Here is a 13,611-nt window from a genome sequence, read left to right on the forward strand (position 1 = left end):
AAATATTTTAATTTCAGTTTCTTTGTTTGTTTTTTTTAATCAAAAATAAATTATTGTAATAATGTAAGTATTTATTTATATTTAATCATTATGGAAATAAATAAATATGACTGTAAGTAGGTAGGCTCAACGTATGAAATTGTAGAGCAAGACCTAATATTACCTCCAAACTTGCAGGTGCCTAAATATCGTCAGCAGGAGACACGTTATAGAAACAGCACATCCGACAGCAGAGATGATACTCAGCTCAACGTTATGCTCGGTTGCCTGAATATAAAACATATCAATGACCATGATAAGTAATAACGGGGAGAAATCTAGGCTACATTATGGACGCTTTGCATAAAAGCATGGCGCTCCGGGGATATGAGGATATTAACATAAATTCCTATGATTAATATTGGGGGTAAGTATGAGACAAATTTTAAAATTTAAAGTTATAAATTTCCATCAGATTAAAATTGGATGGTATTATGGAGACATCGGGAATTTCACATGATATTGGATACTGAACAACACTGACATCTGCAGAACTAGTCACGTCTTAATGACCTTCACCAAGCCCTACTGACCAACATCTACATTTGCTAACAAGCACCTATATATACTATAAATGCACGGTGTATATACTAATTAGCACTCATCCCTACTAACCAATACGCTGCCTTCCTGCCTTTCCCACGTTCAATGACCAACAACCAAATTGAATGACCAACACCTAGAGCTATTTTATACCTCTCATATATTCTGACCAACACCGACACTTACGAGCTAGTGCCCATCTGAAGTCACAAACTCCCATTTTTACTGACCAATACCCACACCAAAATGGCTAACATAAAGTCTTCTTGGCCAGTACTTATATCTACTGACCAATACTTACATTTAATTACCAATGCATGCGCCTACTGAGTAATTAGTAGAATAAATGCGACTAACATCATATTTGAGACAGAAAATAACACATTATCACCTTTCAACACTCACTCTTTTGCAAAGAAAGCAGAGGAAAGGACGTCATTAGTTCATATTTAAGTATAGTGGTTAGATTCATATATTTGGGAATTTATACATAAAGCATAACACATCCCTAGGATTGTGTTAGATGACCAAAAAATGTATTTGTATGTAAGAACGAGTGGTAGTGATCCTATCTATTTCCCTTTTATGGCCATACTGATAAAATATATGCACATTTACTTAATATCTTTTATAAATTTCATACTAATTTGAAATGTTAGTGCCACTTTAGTCTCAGTCATAATTTTGAATATACAATGTCGGTTGTTCATACTAAAGGCGTGTTGTTTCGAATCTCGCAAGCATTTATGGTCGCAATATTTACAGTTATATCTTTCTTTTCAACACAAAGCTTGATTTCAGGAATATCAATGGGGCTTCGCACCAGTTTATTGGACATTACATTCAGATGCAAGCCGTAGTGCGTCATTGGATCGAAGTAAATCATAGATCGTCATACGTTGGTATATTAATAAGAACTATTAGTGTATATAATAATCGACAGCTATTTCGAGTTTTAGCGAAACAACTTTTCGCGCAAAGGTTTATCATATTTAATGTAAGATGGAAAATACAGTGTACATGTGAACAAATACACCGCTTACAAAGATGCAACAAAACTTTGCATATGTGCAGTATGTGTTCACCAATATAGTGTACATTTACACAAGTGCATGTATATGTACAAAAAGGCATGTACGTGTATACAAATGCATTTCAGTTTACACAAATGTATGTACATGTTCACAAATGTGTGTATGAGTACACATATGCATTATATTTGTACAACAATTCATCTGATTAATACATTCTATGTAGCTTATATGCAATACTCATAATTATAAGTTATTCCGAACTCAAATGAGAAAAGAAACGTCGCGAAAATAGATACATACCTCATATGTGGTCATGAGAATAGCAAAGTTGGTAAGATGATTACATTCACACACGAAACCACTAGAATTCTGGGACACAAGATAACAATTCTTACTTGACCAGGCTCCTTCTCCGGTACCACTAAAACATTATATTCAAAATATAAAAAAATATCACTGTATGCGATCAAATTTTAATCTATACATAACTATGCCTAGATTATAACATTTGAACCAAATATTCAGAAAACAACATTAATAACAAACATAACACTCTACTGTTGCTTTTCGTAAGAGTTTCTCAAAAATGTTGTTCATAATTATAGCTTAAAATAGAAAAAATATAGTTCCTTTTAATTCTTTATTACTCTCTTACTTACTTTATGAATATCGATACTGAATATCGTGAATATTGTTAATACAGCTAGATAAAATATGCTGATTGAAATATAAGCAACAACTAATTTCATTCAATACAACCAGTAAGGGAAATGTTAAAGATATATATAGCAGTACTATAAGATAGGATATATTGAACAAGTTCCTTTTATAATTCGAATACCATTCAAACCTATTTCTTCAATTACAAATAGTTTTTCTCCCTGCCAAGTTTTTTGAATAAAGAGATGAAAAAAATTAAAACCAACTGTGCCTAATGCATTTAAAGTATGGCAATTTTCAAGACGTCTAGATGACTAAATATGACTACAGTAGAATGTATACTTACGTCGCATTCAGATCCCAGTAACTACAAATAGGTGCATGGTACTGGGTCTGAAATCAGCAATATTTGAAACGAAATGCTTCAGCTGCAGAAATTATGTCAAATAATGATTATTCACTGCTCGTATCATATACCATTTTCTTTCTACGCAATGAATGAAAAAAGGAAAATAAAATCACAAACAGCAATCCGGTTATAATTAAATAGCTTTCAATGACGATTTTTTTTAACATTATATAATACTAATTGTGTATTTGATTATATAACTGTTGTGCATGAATAACGTTTCAAAATGTATGCCATAATTTTACACATAGAACACAACACTTGCCGTAATTTCATGTTTATTTAAAAGTGGGGTATCCTTTGAATTTCCGATAGGGCTTTAGCAAAGTGGCGTAGAATGAACATAAAATACATTCGCTGAATTTGATGATTTTAGAAACTTCCCTGCTTACATCGAAGGCTTGGAATATCAACTGAAGAGGACGACTCAGTTTCGCAGGTCGTGGATTTAATTGCAGAGACATCACGTCAGGGCCGATATCAAGACGACCGGTTGTGATCAAAGTTTTCCTGAAGAAAAGTGCCAAATTAGAATTTCATAAGTCTTTGCTGTCCATCCATCGATTTATTCGAATATAAATTTGTCTATATATATCTATCCCACAACACAGTTTATCCAATTCCTCAATTCCGCCATCATTTACAGATATATGACAGCACGGACGAATTTAGAACGGATTGACACTATCCTTTCAAACAATCATCACTTCCCTTTCTTAATCATGATAATCATAAAATATACATACATACATACATATATATATATATATATATATATATATATATATATATATATATATATATATATATATATATATATAAATCATGACTATATATGACTGTATACTATTCTATTTAAGTATATGTATAATATTATACTGTCTTGAAGCGATTAAGAAATAAAATCTAAAGTAATGTCATTTATCTGTGAAATTGTGTAAATTTGTGATGTAACCTAATTACTTGAATAAACTAAGGGATGTAATTGAAATAAATGCACAGATGTCCACAACTTTCATGCCCAAACCTTTGTAAAATTATTAAGAGGTGAACCAAAAATATGCCTGTCTGTACGATTATGGGATATGGTATGTGGACAACTCGAAACAACCACGAGTAAATATTGCTATCCCGTAGAAGTTCTCTTTGGAATATGTGAGTTATTCCAGTGAATTTAAACAAACCTTATGCTTTTTCTCTTAATAATAGATTATTAGCACATCGTGATTTTATGATTTACCAGTCCTTTATCAACTCTTGTTAGTTTTGATTTCTTTATCTAAAACGAAATTGCTTTTCAATCTTTTCTAGTTTTGTAAATTTAAAAAGGAGTGAATATTTTTTTTTCAAAACGGGGCAGAATGTGACAAAGTAATTGTTTAACAAACAAGGTGAAAACATCATAGACATAATTTATTGCACCCATAATCCTGTAATTTCATTAATAAGACTCTTCCATTCCCTGTTCAAAGGAATATTCCTTAAATTTCCTTTTTCTTTTCAAAGTAGTATTCTGCGCAAAAGTAATGTTATGGTTTCATTTCTCATTTCTAGAATATATTTTGAATTGTTATGTTATTCTCTGAAGCAATACTTCTTTTGTTTGTACGGCCGATGATATCCATATATTACCCTCTTTTCTCTGATCAAACGGCCGGACTTTATGTTCATAACGATAAGAAAGTGTTATCGAAAATTTGTTTACGTGAAGAAAACGCTTTAGTAGATAGTATAGAGTCGATAAAAAAAATAAAAACCATCATTTGCTTTGGTATAGAGTTATAAGGCTTAATAATGTAGAATTTGAGTGAGAGGAACCAAGATGTAAAGAAATTTACAAACTGAGATGAGTCAAAGGTTTATTTCCTTGTTGTCCGTTTTGTAGGTTGGATTTCTAGGCTCGCCATGAATTGTCAATAATATTGAGATCCTGTCATGGCCAGATCGAATATATATATATATATATATATATATATATATATATATATATATATATATATATATATATATATATATATATATATATATATATATATATAATTTATCTTCACCGTATTCAACAAATAAAATAATGCAACTTACCCATCGGAGACAATCTTCTGCAGGATACCAGACACATTTTGGAAGATAACAGCAGCGTATGCGCTCATAATGCCTGGACAAAGGTATAAAATTTATGAGGGAACGTTCCTGTATTAAAATATACCAAATATGACTCATCTGTGACTTCGAAAACTTTATCTATGGATAAGAGCCATATTTTTGTGGCTTACTTCTTGATCCAAAATATCGTAGTCAATTATGGGCAATATAAGAACTTTGTAAACATTACTTGAGACCAATTGTACGTGCTAGGGAATATTAATTAGTTCGCGATGCAAACGAATCGAGTGGAATAAAGCAGAAAGCTTGGTTTTAATATGTATAGGTAAATCAGAGGGGAAGTGGCAAAGGGTCAATGTAAGCGTGTAATGTTTGTCTAAGTGAAATGTACATGATTATATTGGAAAATGTCTTCAACAAATCGTAATTGGTTTCCTAAGTATCAATTATAAGGATGTCAAGTGAAGACTGGTACATTAAAGTTACTTAAGACAAAATGAAAATAATTACTTGCCTTTTGGAAGAGATACAACGTCTCATTAATACAAGGAACGGTTTTTTGTGGCTCCGAAGTGGTCTTACGACTAAACTCATTTTAACTTATCCAGTTCATCTCATGAAAGTTTAAGAACAAATTCCAATAATGAGGATAACAAAATACTACTGACTTCATTTATTGACTTTGGGTTTCAAGAACGAAAATTGCTTTAGCCTGGCCTGAAACACGATACAGTTCATATTATTGATTTGGTTTCTGATTGGCCTAATATACGTTTTGAGGCAGAACAGGCTGACGTTGTGCCAAATATTGTGGTTTTCCACTACGAAAGAGACATCACCTGTTATAAATTAGCCACAAAGTCTCAAGTTCATTTGAGGTAGTGTATGTCCAATTGCATGTACCACACTGAACTTTCAGCTAGTCCATGTATGCATGCGTAATTGTTAATGATTGTATTGATCTCCTATCGAATTTAACTTAATTTTGGTCTTGACCAAGATGGAGACTGCTATATATCATCTGCTTTTATTTCGATTGTATATTGATCGCCACATCAGCACGTGGGCAACATAATTCATTTATAATGGCAACACACTTTGTTCATTCTTCGTATCAGAGTATTTTCATTTGTTTTTGCCAGTGCACCGGTATAATATATACCGTTATATATAAAATCATTCGGATCTCTTCATATTGTGCAAGAGGTAAATCAACTTTATATACACATCGATGCATACTTATTTAAAAGAAGTACTAAGATTCTATTAAACTTTTTTTAAAATTAATCATCCACACAGTGTACCTGTATGTAAACGTAAACTAGTACGGATGGTTTCTTGGTTAAGAGAAGGTCCGTTTCCTTTGGGCGGGAATTCTATCAAGGACGTATAACCAATTGCAACATCTGAAAAATATGAATCTGAGAATTTACCACTTGCGTTAGAATATGAATGGAAATCCCACCCTATTTCAGAATTTATATGACTGATGACTCGGTTCTTCTAAAAAAATTCACATTCCCAGTCACAGCTTTCCTATTTCATACCAACACCCTTTAAGGATTATTTTTGGTTTATTTCTAATCAGAAAATAATGGGGGAAGAGGGCACAATAACGTAATGGAAGAATTTTTTAAAAATAATTTTACATATTGAGAAAATTTGTTTCAATTTAGAACAGTTAGAAAAGTTTCAGACTGTATACATAAAGATTTCATCTGTAGGTTCAGTTCGTGCGCTTGTGGTGGTTTAGTTGCATCCAATTTCTTACGTAAGGAAACTGTCATGTACATATATAGAATCAGAAAGTGTGCAAAACCCACACATTTTCATGTTCTAGTGGATAATTTGCAATTATTATTAATACGTAATGAACTGAGTACGATATATTTTAGATGTGACATTATAAATCACTATCTAATGGAACAAATCTGATACTTATTATGACGTACCTCGTGTAAACTGCATCTAATGTTTGGTTAAAATGTTACGTGTCAGTGTGTTTACATAGGCAATTAAAACCCGATGAAAGCGTTATCTTCCCAAATGTCGTTTTTCGCATACCTTGTGTCGGTGCTAAAACCACTGTTCTTGTGCATCATTTTGCCGTTATTTGCACGTAGATTATTATTAACTTGAATATCCTACCTCAGCGTATAGGTGCTATTTATAACACAATATCTTGCCGCACCTGGGACATAAATTATAATTTTCACAGCTATACCTATGTTTTTCCTATCAATCGTTGAGTTACTGAGCCTCGACGCATTCAGATTGGAGAAAACAAAATCTTCGACAGTTTTCATCACGGTTTCTGCTCCTCGTTTTTCCTTCGTGATCAGTCCTGTCCACGATTTTGCCGTGCCTGCATCGATTATGTTGCTTGCTATCGTCACAAAATCCTAAAACAAGAATAGTGTGAGATATTAATATTATTTGGGTATCCTTCATATTTCAAATCAAGACGTAACAAATATGTAGTAGCTATGGCATGCATGTGTTTGGAGAAAAGCAAGTTATCAAAGAAGTGCCAAGCTAAATATCAATATAATAATCAATATAATATAAATTGACAACAGTTTCTTCAAAAATCAATTTCTAAAGTTTCAAGTGCGTGTGTCTCATGTAACGTTATTTCATGCATAATACTCTGTTTTGTCTAAGTTTCATTCTACTCCGGTCCAAATATAAATCATTAATATAATTCTGGTTGTCTTAGTTTTAATCTAGACACGTTCAAGTATGATTCATTATTTGCAATTCTGGTTGTATTAGTTTCATTATAGTGCCGTCCAATGAGGAGCAATTATTGTAAGTCTGGTCACTTCTACACATCACTACTTAACCCTCCCTTCTTTCCATCTAACATTGCACTATTGTTTTGAGCACGGGCCTTTGACTGATATATTATTTTGCTATTAAATATTTAGAACATCTAAAGAAAAGTTAACTATATCATCATATTTACCGTAAACTCAGACTCGTTCGCACCATTTGAGCTTTTGATGTTGACGAGTTTGTCTAACATGGACACCACAGTTTTCAATTCTGCTTCCCTTAGTACTCCTGCATTCGGATTCGTCGCATTTTGTAACTCTTCAAGGACTGTGGAGACATTTGCAACTTGAACGCCATCCTTTATCTTCTCAATCTGGATTGTAAGAAAATAGCTTGCATGTATGTGCCTCTCTTTAGACATATATTTTATTTATGTATGTTTATTTCTTGAAAAATTCCGTTGTTAACAACAGTATCGACTTCCCACAATGACGTGATGTACTGAAGAAGAGGTCCACTTTCATCTATCTCATTTTCAAATACGCATATTTTTCATATGACTGTTGCGTATGCTTAACGGATCTATTACAAAAGTAGAACATGCTTTGAATGCAGTACGATATTACCGAAAATTATTTTATAGTGATACTAGCATGATTAAAGGACTACTGTACACCTTGTTTTAGTAACACCCTGAATTAATATTAGCAGGATATTTACATACATTTTAGCCCTTCAAACCATAGAGTAAGTATCCTACATGGTTTGCCACGTGCTCATGCTTGCCGCAACACACGGATAGAGTATGAGTCCTAGACTCGTTCATGATTAATCCAGCAAACATTTGCGCAGCTGTGTATGATCATTATTCTTAGATCATCGATAACGTATCATAAGAAATAAATACAGAAAGCTCTTTTACTCAAAAGACTAAACTTCTCAAACAGCTCGTGCAATTCAAAATTTTAAATAGGTTGACTCACCCAATCACACTTGCTCAGTCAGCTAAAGAGCTAAGGATGTTTTATATCTTGAGACAAGGGCATACATATTAAAAATCACTTCCGTTCATTAATATTCTGAACGGGGATAGATATGGAAAATATATCAACGACCATGCTAATTTTGTTTTAATGATAATGTGTATTTCTCCAAAACAGTTTACTTACCAATGACAGTCAGCAACACAAAATTATGTATTGTTATGCCGTCAAAGCGCTATCATACTTTATTATGTATTGTGATGACATCAACGAACTTGTCTGGCAATACATCAATAAAGATTGATTCAAGATAGGACGATATGTAAAGTACATGGATTAATTATGGCTCTAGTTATATAACATTATCTTAATAATTTTCCATATATTTTTAACTACCTGAGCTTCAAGTCTGAGTAATTTCTCGTTCACACATTGACCATAAACGGGATCTTCCCAGGAACGATTAGAGCGGCAGTTACGAGTAGCTTCACCTTCATTATTATAAAACGAAAATGATATTAAAAGTATGTTGAAAATTCGGCTTTTTTGTTAGATCAGTCATCCTTCCTTTAAATTACATAAGATGAAAGGACTGGATAAAATCTTTCATAAATTGGCTGGAAAAATATTTTAAATTACCGACGTTCATTGATATGAAGTTATCGACTTATAAATCGCATACCGACCGACATTACCCTGACTTTCGCTGATCCATGAAAAGTCATTATCCCCTCACCTTAGGTCTAGAATTGATTATTAAATTATTTAAATCAAACTTGTGGAATTCAACTTTTTTCTTCAGTATCGCGAACATGCCGTTTCGACCTTCCGATGCAATAGAAATATATTATAACGTCATGAAAGTCCAATATGATGTATTATCACATCGTGCATTTTACTTTCAGTGTTTAGGGTTTATTTAAATTTATGTTGGGAAATCACGCAAAAAAGCATAAACTAATGCAGATTGGAATATATCCAATTTATCCGAAATGGAATACTCAAAAAGTCAAACAAAAGCTAAAACAATGCAGCGAGAACACGCGGATACACTGCAGAAAACTCAAACAACCTATTGTAATGCCGCCTATTATCCTGATATTACAGCCTCCTTGCGGTTTACATCGTGCACCCCACCCAAGGGCAATATTGGCTTAAATGTCATCTTATTGAAATAAATATGATAACATCTCTTACGAAGAGAATATCGACAAAAGCTGGTCTCTTAGAATTTCAGAGTCTCTTTACAATCAATGTATATGGCGCTTCAAATACGTCACCTGACTTGACGCGAGTGAACTATCTGACATCACACAGGAATTTCCATAAGTAATCCATTGTTGAAAAGTTATATTGTCTGTGTCAAATGTTTCATTTGTTTGACAGAAAGTCGCTAATGATATTATAATTTGTAATAACAAATCTATTAATAAATTTCTAGTTATCGAATTGCTGAATATTGTTTGAAGACGCTAAAACAACTGTTTTGTCATGCTCAAGAACTGAAATATGTAACTTCTGAACTAGAATTAAACGTCATGCCGAAAGGATTATTTTTCCTTGTGCCTAGACTTTTTCAACTGAAATAAAAACTATATGATAAACATAATGTTTAATTGGTAATGATACAACATTGAATGTATGGAATTCATTGAATAGCTTCTAGATGTTGCGAGACTAGGGTTGCGAAGGCTGGAAATTATCAAATGAGTGTCATAAATTCAATAGTAAATCATCATCCATCTGAAATAATATAATCATTCCAAAAACACAATACGTCTTCTTAGCCAAAGGAAAAACGTATCTCAGTAGAACCTTTTAGTACTACTAAAGACTCACCCACCTTTAAAGCCGCTTGGGCAGGGTTTCCTATTAACAGTACCACTGTTAGTGTTTTCCCATGTAGTATTCCAAATGTCATCTCTTTGGGTCTCACAGTATTGATCCTTGCTATTGAGAACGTAGACGGTAGCTGTTGCATTATTACCGGATCCAGCATAGTTATTGCCCCTACACGAGTAGTTTGCTGGCTGCGTAATATTGGTAATTTCTAAGCGCGATATACTCCCATTCAAAAGGTTTTCTAAACATGAGAACAAAACAGTATAAGTTAAATATCGATAAAGTAAACTTCAATACAATCGGCATTATTTGGAATTATACTAAGAAGCTAATTTGTGAGAACTTTGAGAATAACCCTAACCAATCTCTTATTGGAAAAACACTAACAGAAATCCTATCAAACAATCCTATATAGACAAGAGATGTAAAGGCAGTAGATGCTACGAGGATACTATTTATATACAATAAATACCTTAAATGGAACAGTCAGAGTACCATATATTAACGAGCTAGCCTACTTAACACTGCTGAAAGAACTTCATTTTCTTATCAACATGTAAAAAATCAATGGATTCTGGGCACTATTCTTTATTTAAGAATATTTAATGGCTGCATGCTTTGAATAAGAGGACCTTAAATTACTGTAGTTGAATATTTCATTAAGGGGTGTGTTTGAGAAACTTATCCAAAGTGCTTGAATGTACGAATGGTTCTGAAAAAAGTGCCTGACACTGTCGTCAAAGAGAAACAAGTGGCAGAGAGAATGACATAATTGTATACTATATTGCCAACACATATTGCCGAGGCTAAAGTGAACAAATTATCTTAACGAATTAAAGGAGTATATTAAAACATAATTCAGACTTGTTAAGGTATATACAGACAACAAGTGGCAGAGAGAATGACATAATTGTATACTATATTACCAACACATATTGCCGAGCCTAAAGTGAAAGAAATAACCTAAACGAATTAAAGGAGTATATTAAAACATAATTCAGACTTGTCAAGGTATATACAGACAACATGTTCGAGGACAGGAAACAAATGTGATTCAGACACTGATGTCGTGAACATCAAGAGCTATTTTTAAATCTTTTAGAGGTGATAACGTTTGATTTTGAGAAGCGAGCGGAGAATCCATGATCAGACATCGACAGGTCAGTGAGCAAGTTAAATTTACTTGCTTAAGAAACATTCTGGACGATTCTGGCCTCATTTGCACCAAAACGATTAAAATATTTATGTCAAATACAAAAATATATTTTACTTAGTGATTCATAGTCATAAAATAGTATATGTCTTGTGTTGATAAAATAATCGATGTTTTGTGTGAGGATTTGATTTTTCGCCTCTTTAAGCTAGAAAATAATAATTTGTAAAGTACACTTTATGTCTGAGCTTTTTTTTTTTTTCAAAACCTTCTGATAAATCCGAAAGTATAAGAAGTTGTTTAAGTATCGTAACAAACAATCTTAATTTGAAGAAATGAAGTTGATAATTTTATTGGAATAGGACCCATGCTGTTAAAACATTCATACAACATGACATATACAGTATGCTATTTATATTAAGGTACAGGTGTAATGAGGTTTTAACCTTCTAAATTGCACTGCGTTAGCTACAGACTAAGCAGATGTAATCATTTTTTATAAAACATCCCTCCCTTTAAAATCTCTAAATCCCACCAATTTACTGCTTGTACCTAACCGTAGCGTTTATTTGAAGGAAATTTTTAATATTCAAATAATATCCAATAGCTTCCACAGAAGTACATTCATTATGAAAATTTTCTCGATGAGGCGAGAAAAGGCATCATATGGTATCATAATATGACACACTTACACAGTTAAATAATATAAAAAGCCCATATCTAAATCATATTATAAGGGCTACAAACACCCCAGCATGATTCGGTTTCCTATTTCAAGTGAAATAGCGTGTCTGAGACGCTTAAACTAGTTAATCATGCTAGGTGTTAATTCTTTAAGTCGTCTGTCTTACCCATCAATCATCAATTTAATTTTGTAAATCGATGTTGAAGTTGGTATTTGCCGTCTTGACAGTTTTGCGCTTCAAAAACGTGTTTTGTGTGATTCTACATGATCACTACATTGATAAACGTTCTCTTTTTGTCTGACCTGAAATTTATCTCAGAGTTTACTAGCTTTTATTTTTAGTAATAATCTATACAGGTGTTTGACCAATTTATTCTAGAATTACCCAGGTTTCCTGACTCGTTTTGTAGTGGTGTTCCATCTTTAAACCACTGGAATGATACCCCCTCAGCATTGTTGTTGAGAGTACAATTGATGCTAGCACTGAATCCGTTATTAACGGTCTGTGTAAAGGGAGAAACATCGACTTGTGCGGGAACATGAACAGCAACCCTGATTCCAGCTACTTGTTTAGTACTGATGTTTATCTCACAGCGGCATTCATACCAACCTGAAAGGCAACATTTAACATATTTTGTCTGATTCGAGTGCCACTAACTTAGGAAAGAAGGATTATAGTGTAAGCATAAAAAACGTGCTTTGTTTCTGATGATAAATATGATATTTTTCTTACTAGAATGCCACCATCCTAGAAATACAAAATACAAATCATCTCACTGAGTTTTAAATAATGATGATTAGGCTTTATTTATAAAAGTCATGTAATTAAATTTTCTGAATATGTCAAACATTGACATTGTAATAAACTAAAGCCTGCTTAACATCTTATTTTGTACGTTAGATGTAACTTGGGAAAACATAACTACCAATGTCTGATTCAAGAACAGGTTGGAAGGTAAGGTTGCTCGTTGTTGTGGAATTTATTGCTTGATCTTGACGCCGTATCCTTGAATTAGATGTTGTTGTAATCATGCTTGTGACATTGCTTTCGGCATAGTACCATTCTATATTGCCTATACATGTGCAGGTCAGAAAGCCATCCGTTCCATTACGAAATACACTTTGACTTGGATTTACTAAAGCTCCTGAAATGTAATAATGTTTAATTTACTCAACATTAAATATCAACACCGGCTTGTTATAGTTAAGACAAAGGTATACGAGATATAATATAACATTTGGAGACATAAAGTCTGTTTAGAAAATATTCCCGCTGCACAAGTCCCAAATATATTACAGGTTGGTTGCGAAATTTCAAATAACATAAAAACCATTTTTTAGCCTAATCCAATAGCGGGATTTATGTACAGATACAGTTAAGT

At 32.9% G+C, this 13,611-nt stretch overlaps 1 protein-coding gene across 3 annotated transcripts in view; it reads right to left on the reverse strand.

The window, feature by feature from the left end:
- Positions 1-13,611, reverse strand: part of LOC149786407 (uncharacterized) — a 144,192-nt gene that overhangs the window by 36,209 nt on the left and 94,372 nt on the right. For all 3 annotated transcript variants that reach the window (XM_089976829.1, XM_089976830.1, XM_089976828.1), the window contains 12 exons: positions 13,156-13,374; positions 12,615-12,839; positions 10,393-10,632; positions 8,946-9,040; positions 7,757-7,939; positions 7,013-7,190; positions 6,093-6,194; positions 4,768-4,840; positions 3,078-3,195; positions 2,623-2,669; positions 1,917-2,037; positions 164-267 (listed from right to left, as the gene is read on the reverse strand). In XM_089976829.1, coding sequence (XP_089832955.1) covers positions 164-267; positions 1,917-2,037; positions 2,623-2,669; positions 3,078-3,195; positions 4,768-4,840; positions 6,093-6,194; positions 7,013-7,190; positions 7,757-7,939; positions 8,946-9,040; positions 10,393-10,632; positions 12,615-12,839; positions 13,156-13,374 — 1,705 coding nt within the window. The remainder of the gene's footprint in view (positions 1-163; positions 268-1,916; positions 2,038-2,622; positions 2,670-3,077; positions 3,196-4,767; positions 4,841-6,092; positions 6,195-7,012; positions 7,191-7,756; positions 7,940-8,945; positions 9,041-10,392; positions 10,633-12,614; positions 12,840-13,155; positions 13,375-13,611) is intronic.

The sequence above is a fragment of the Sinohyriopsis cumingii genome, chromosome 12, assembly GCF_028554795.1.
Source record: "Sinohyriopsis cumingii isolate HCF-2022 chromosome 12, ASM2855479v2, whole genome shotgun sequence".
In the NCBI taxonomy this organism is placed as follows: Eukaryota; Metazoa; Mollusca; class Bivalvia; order Unionida; family Unionidae; genus Sinohyriopsis; species Sinohyriopsis cumingii.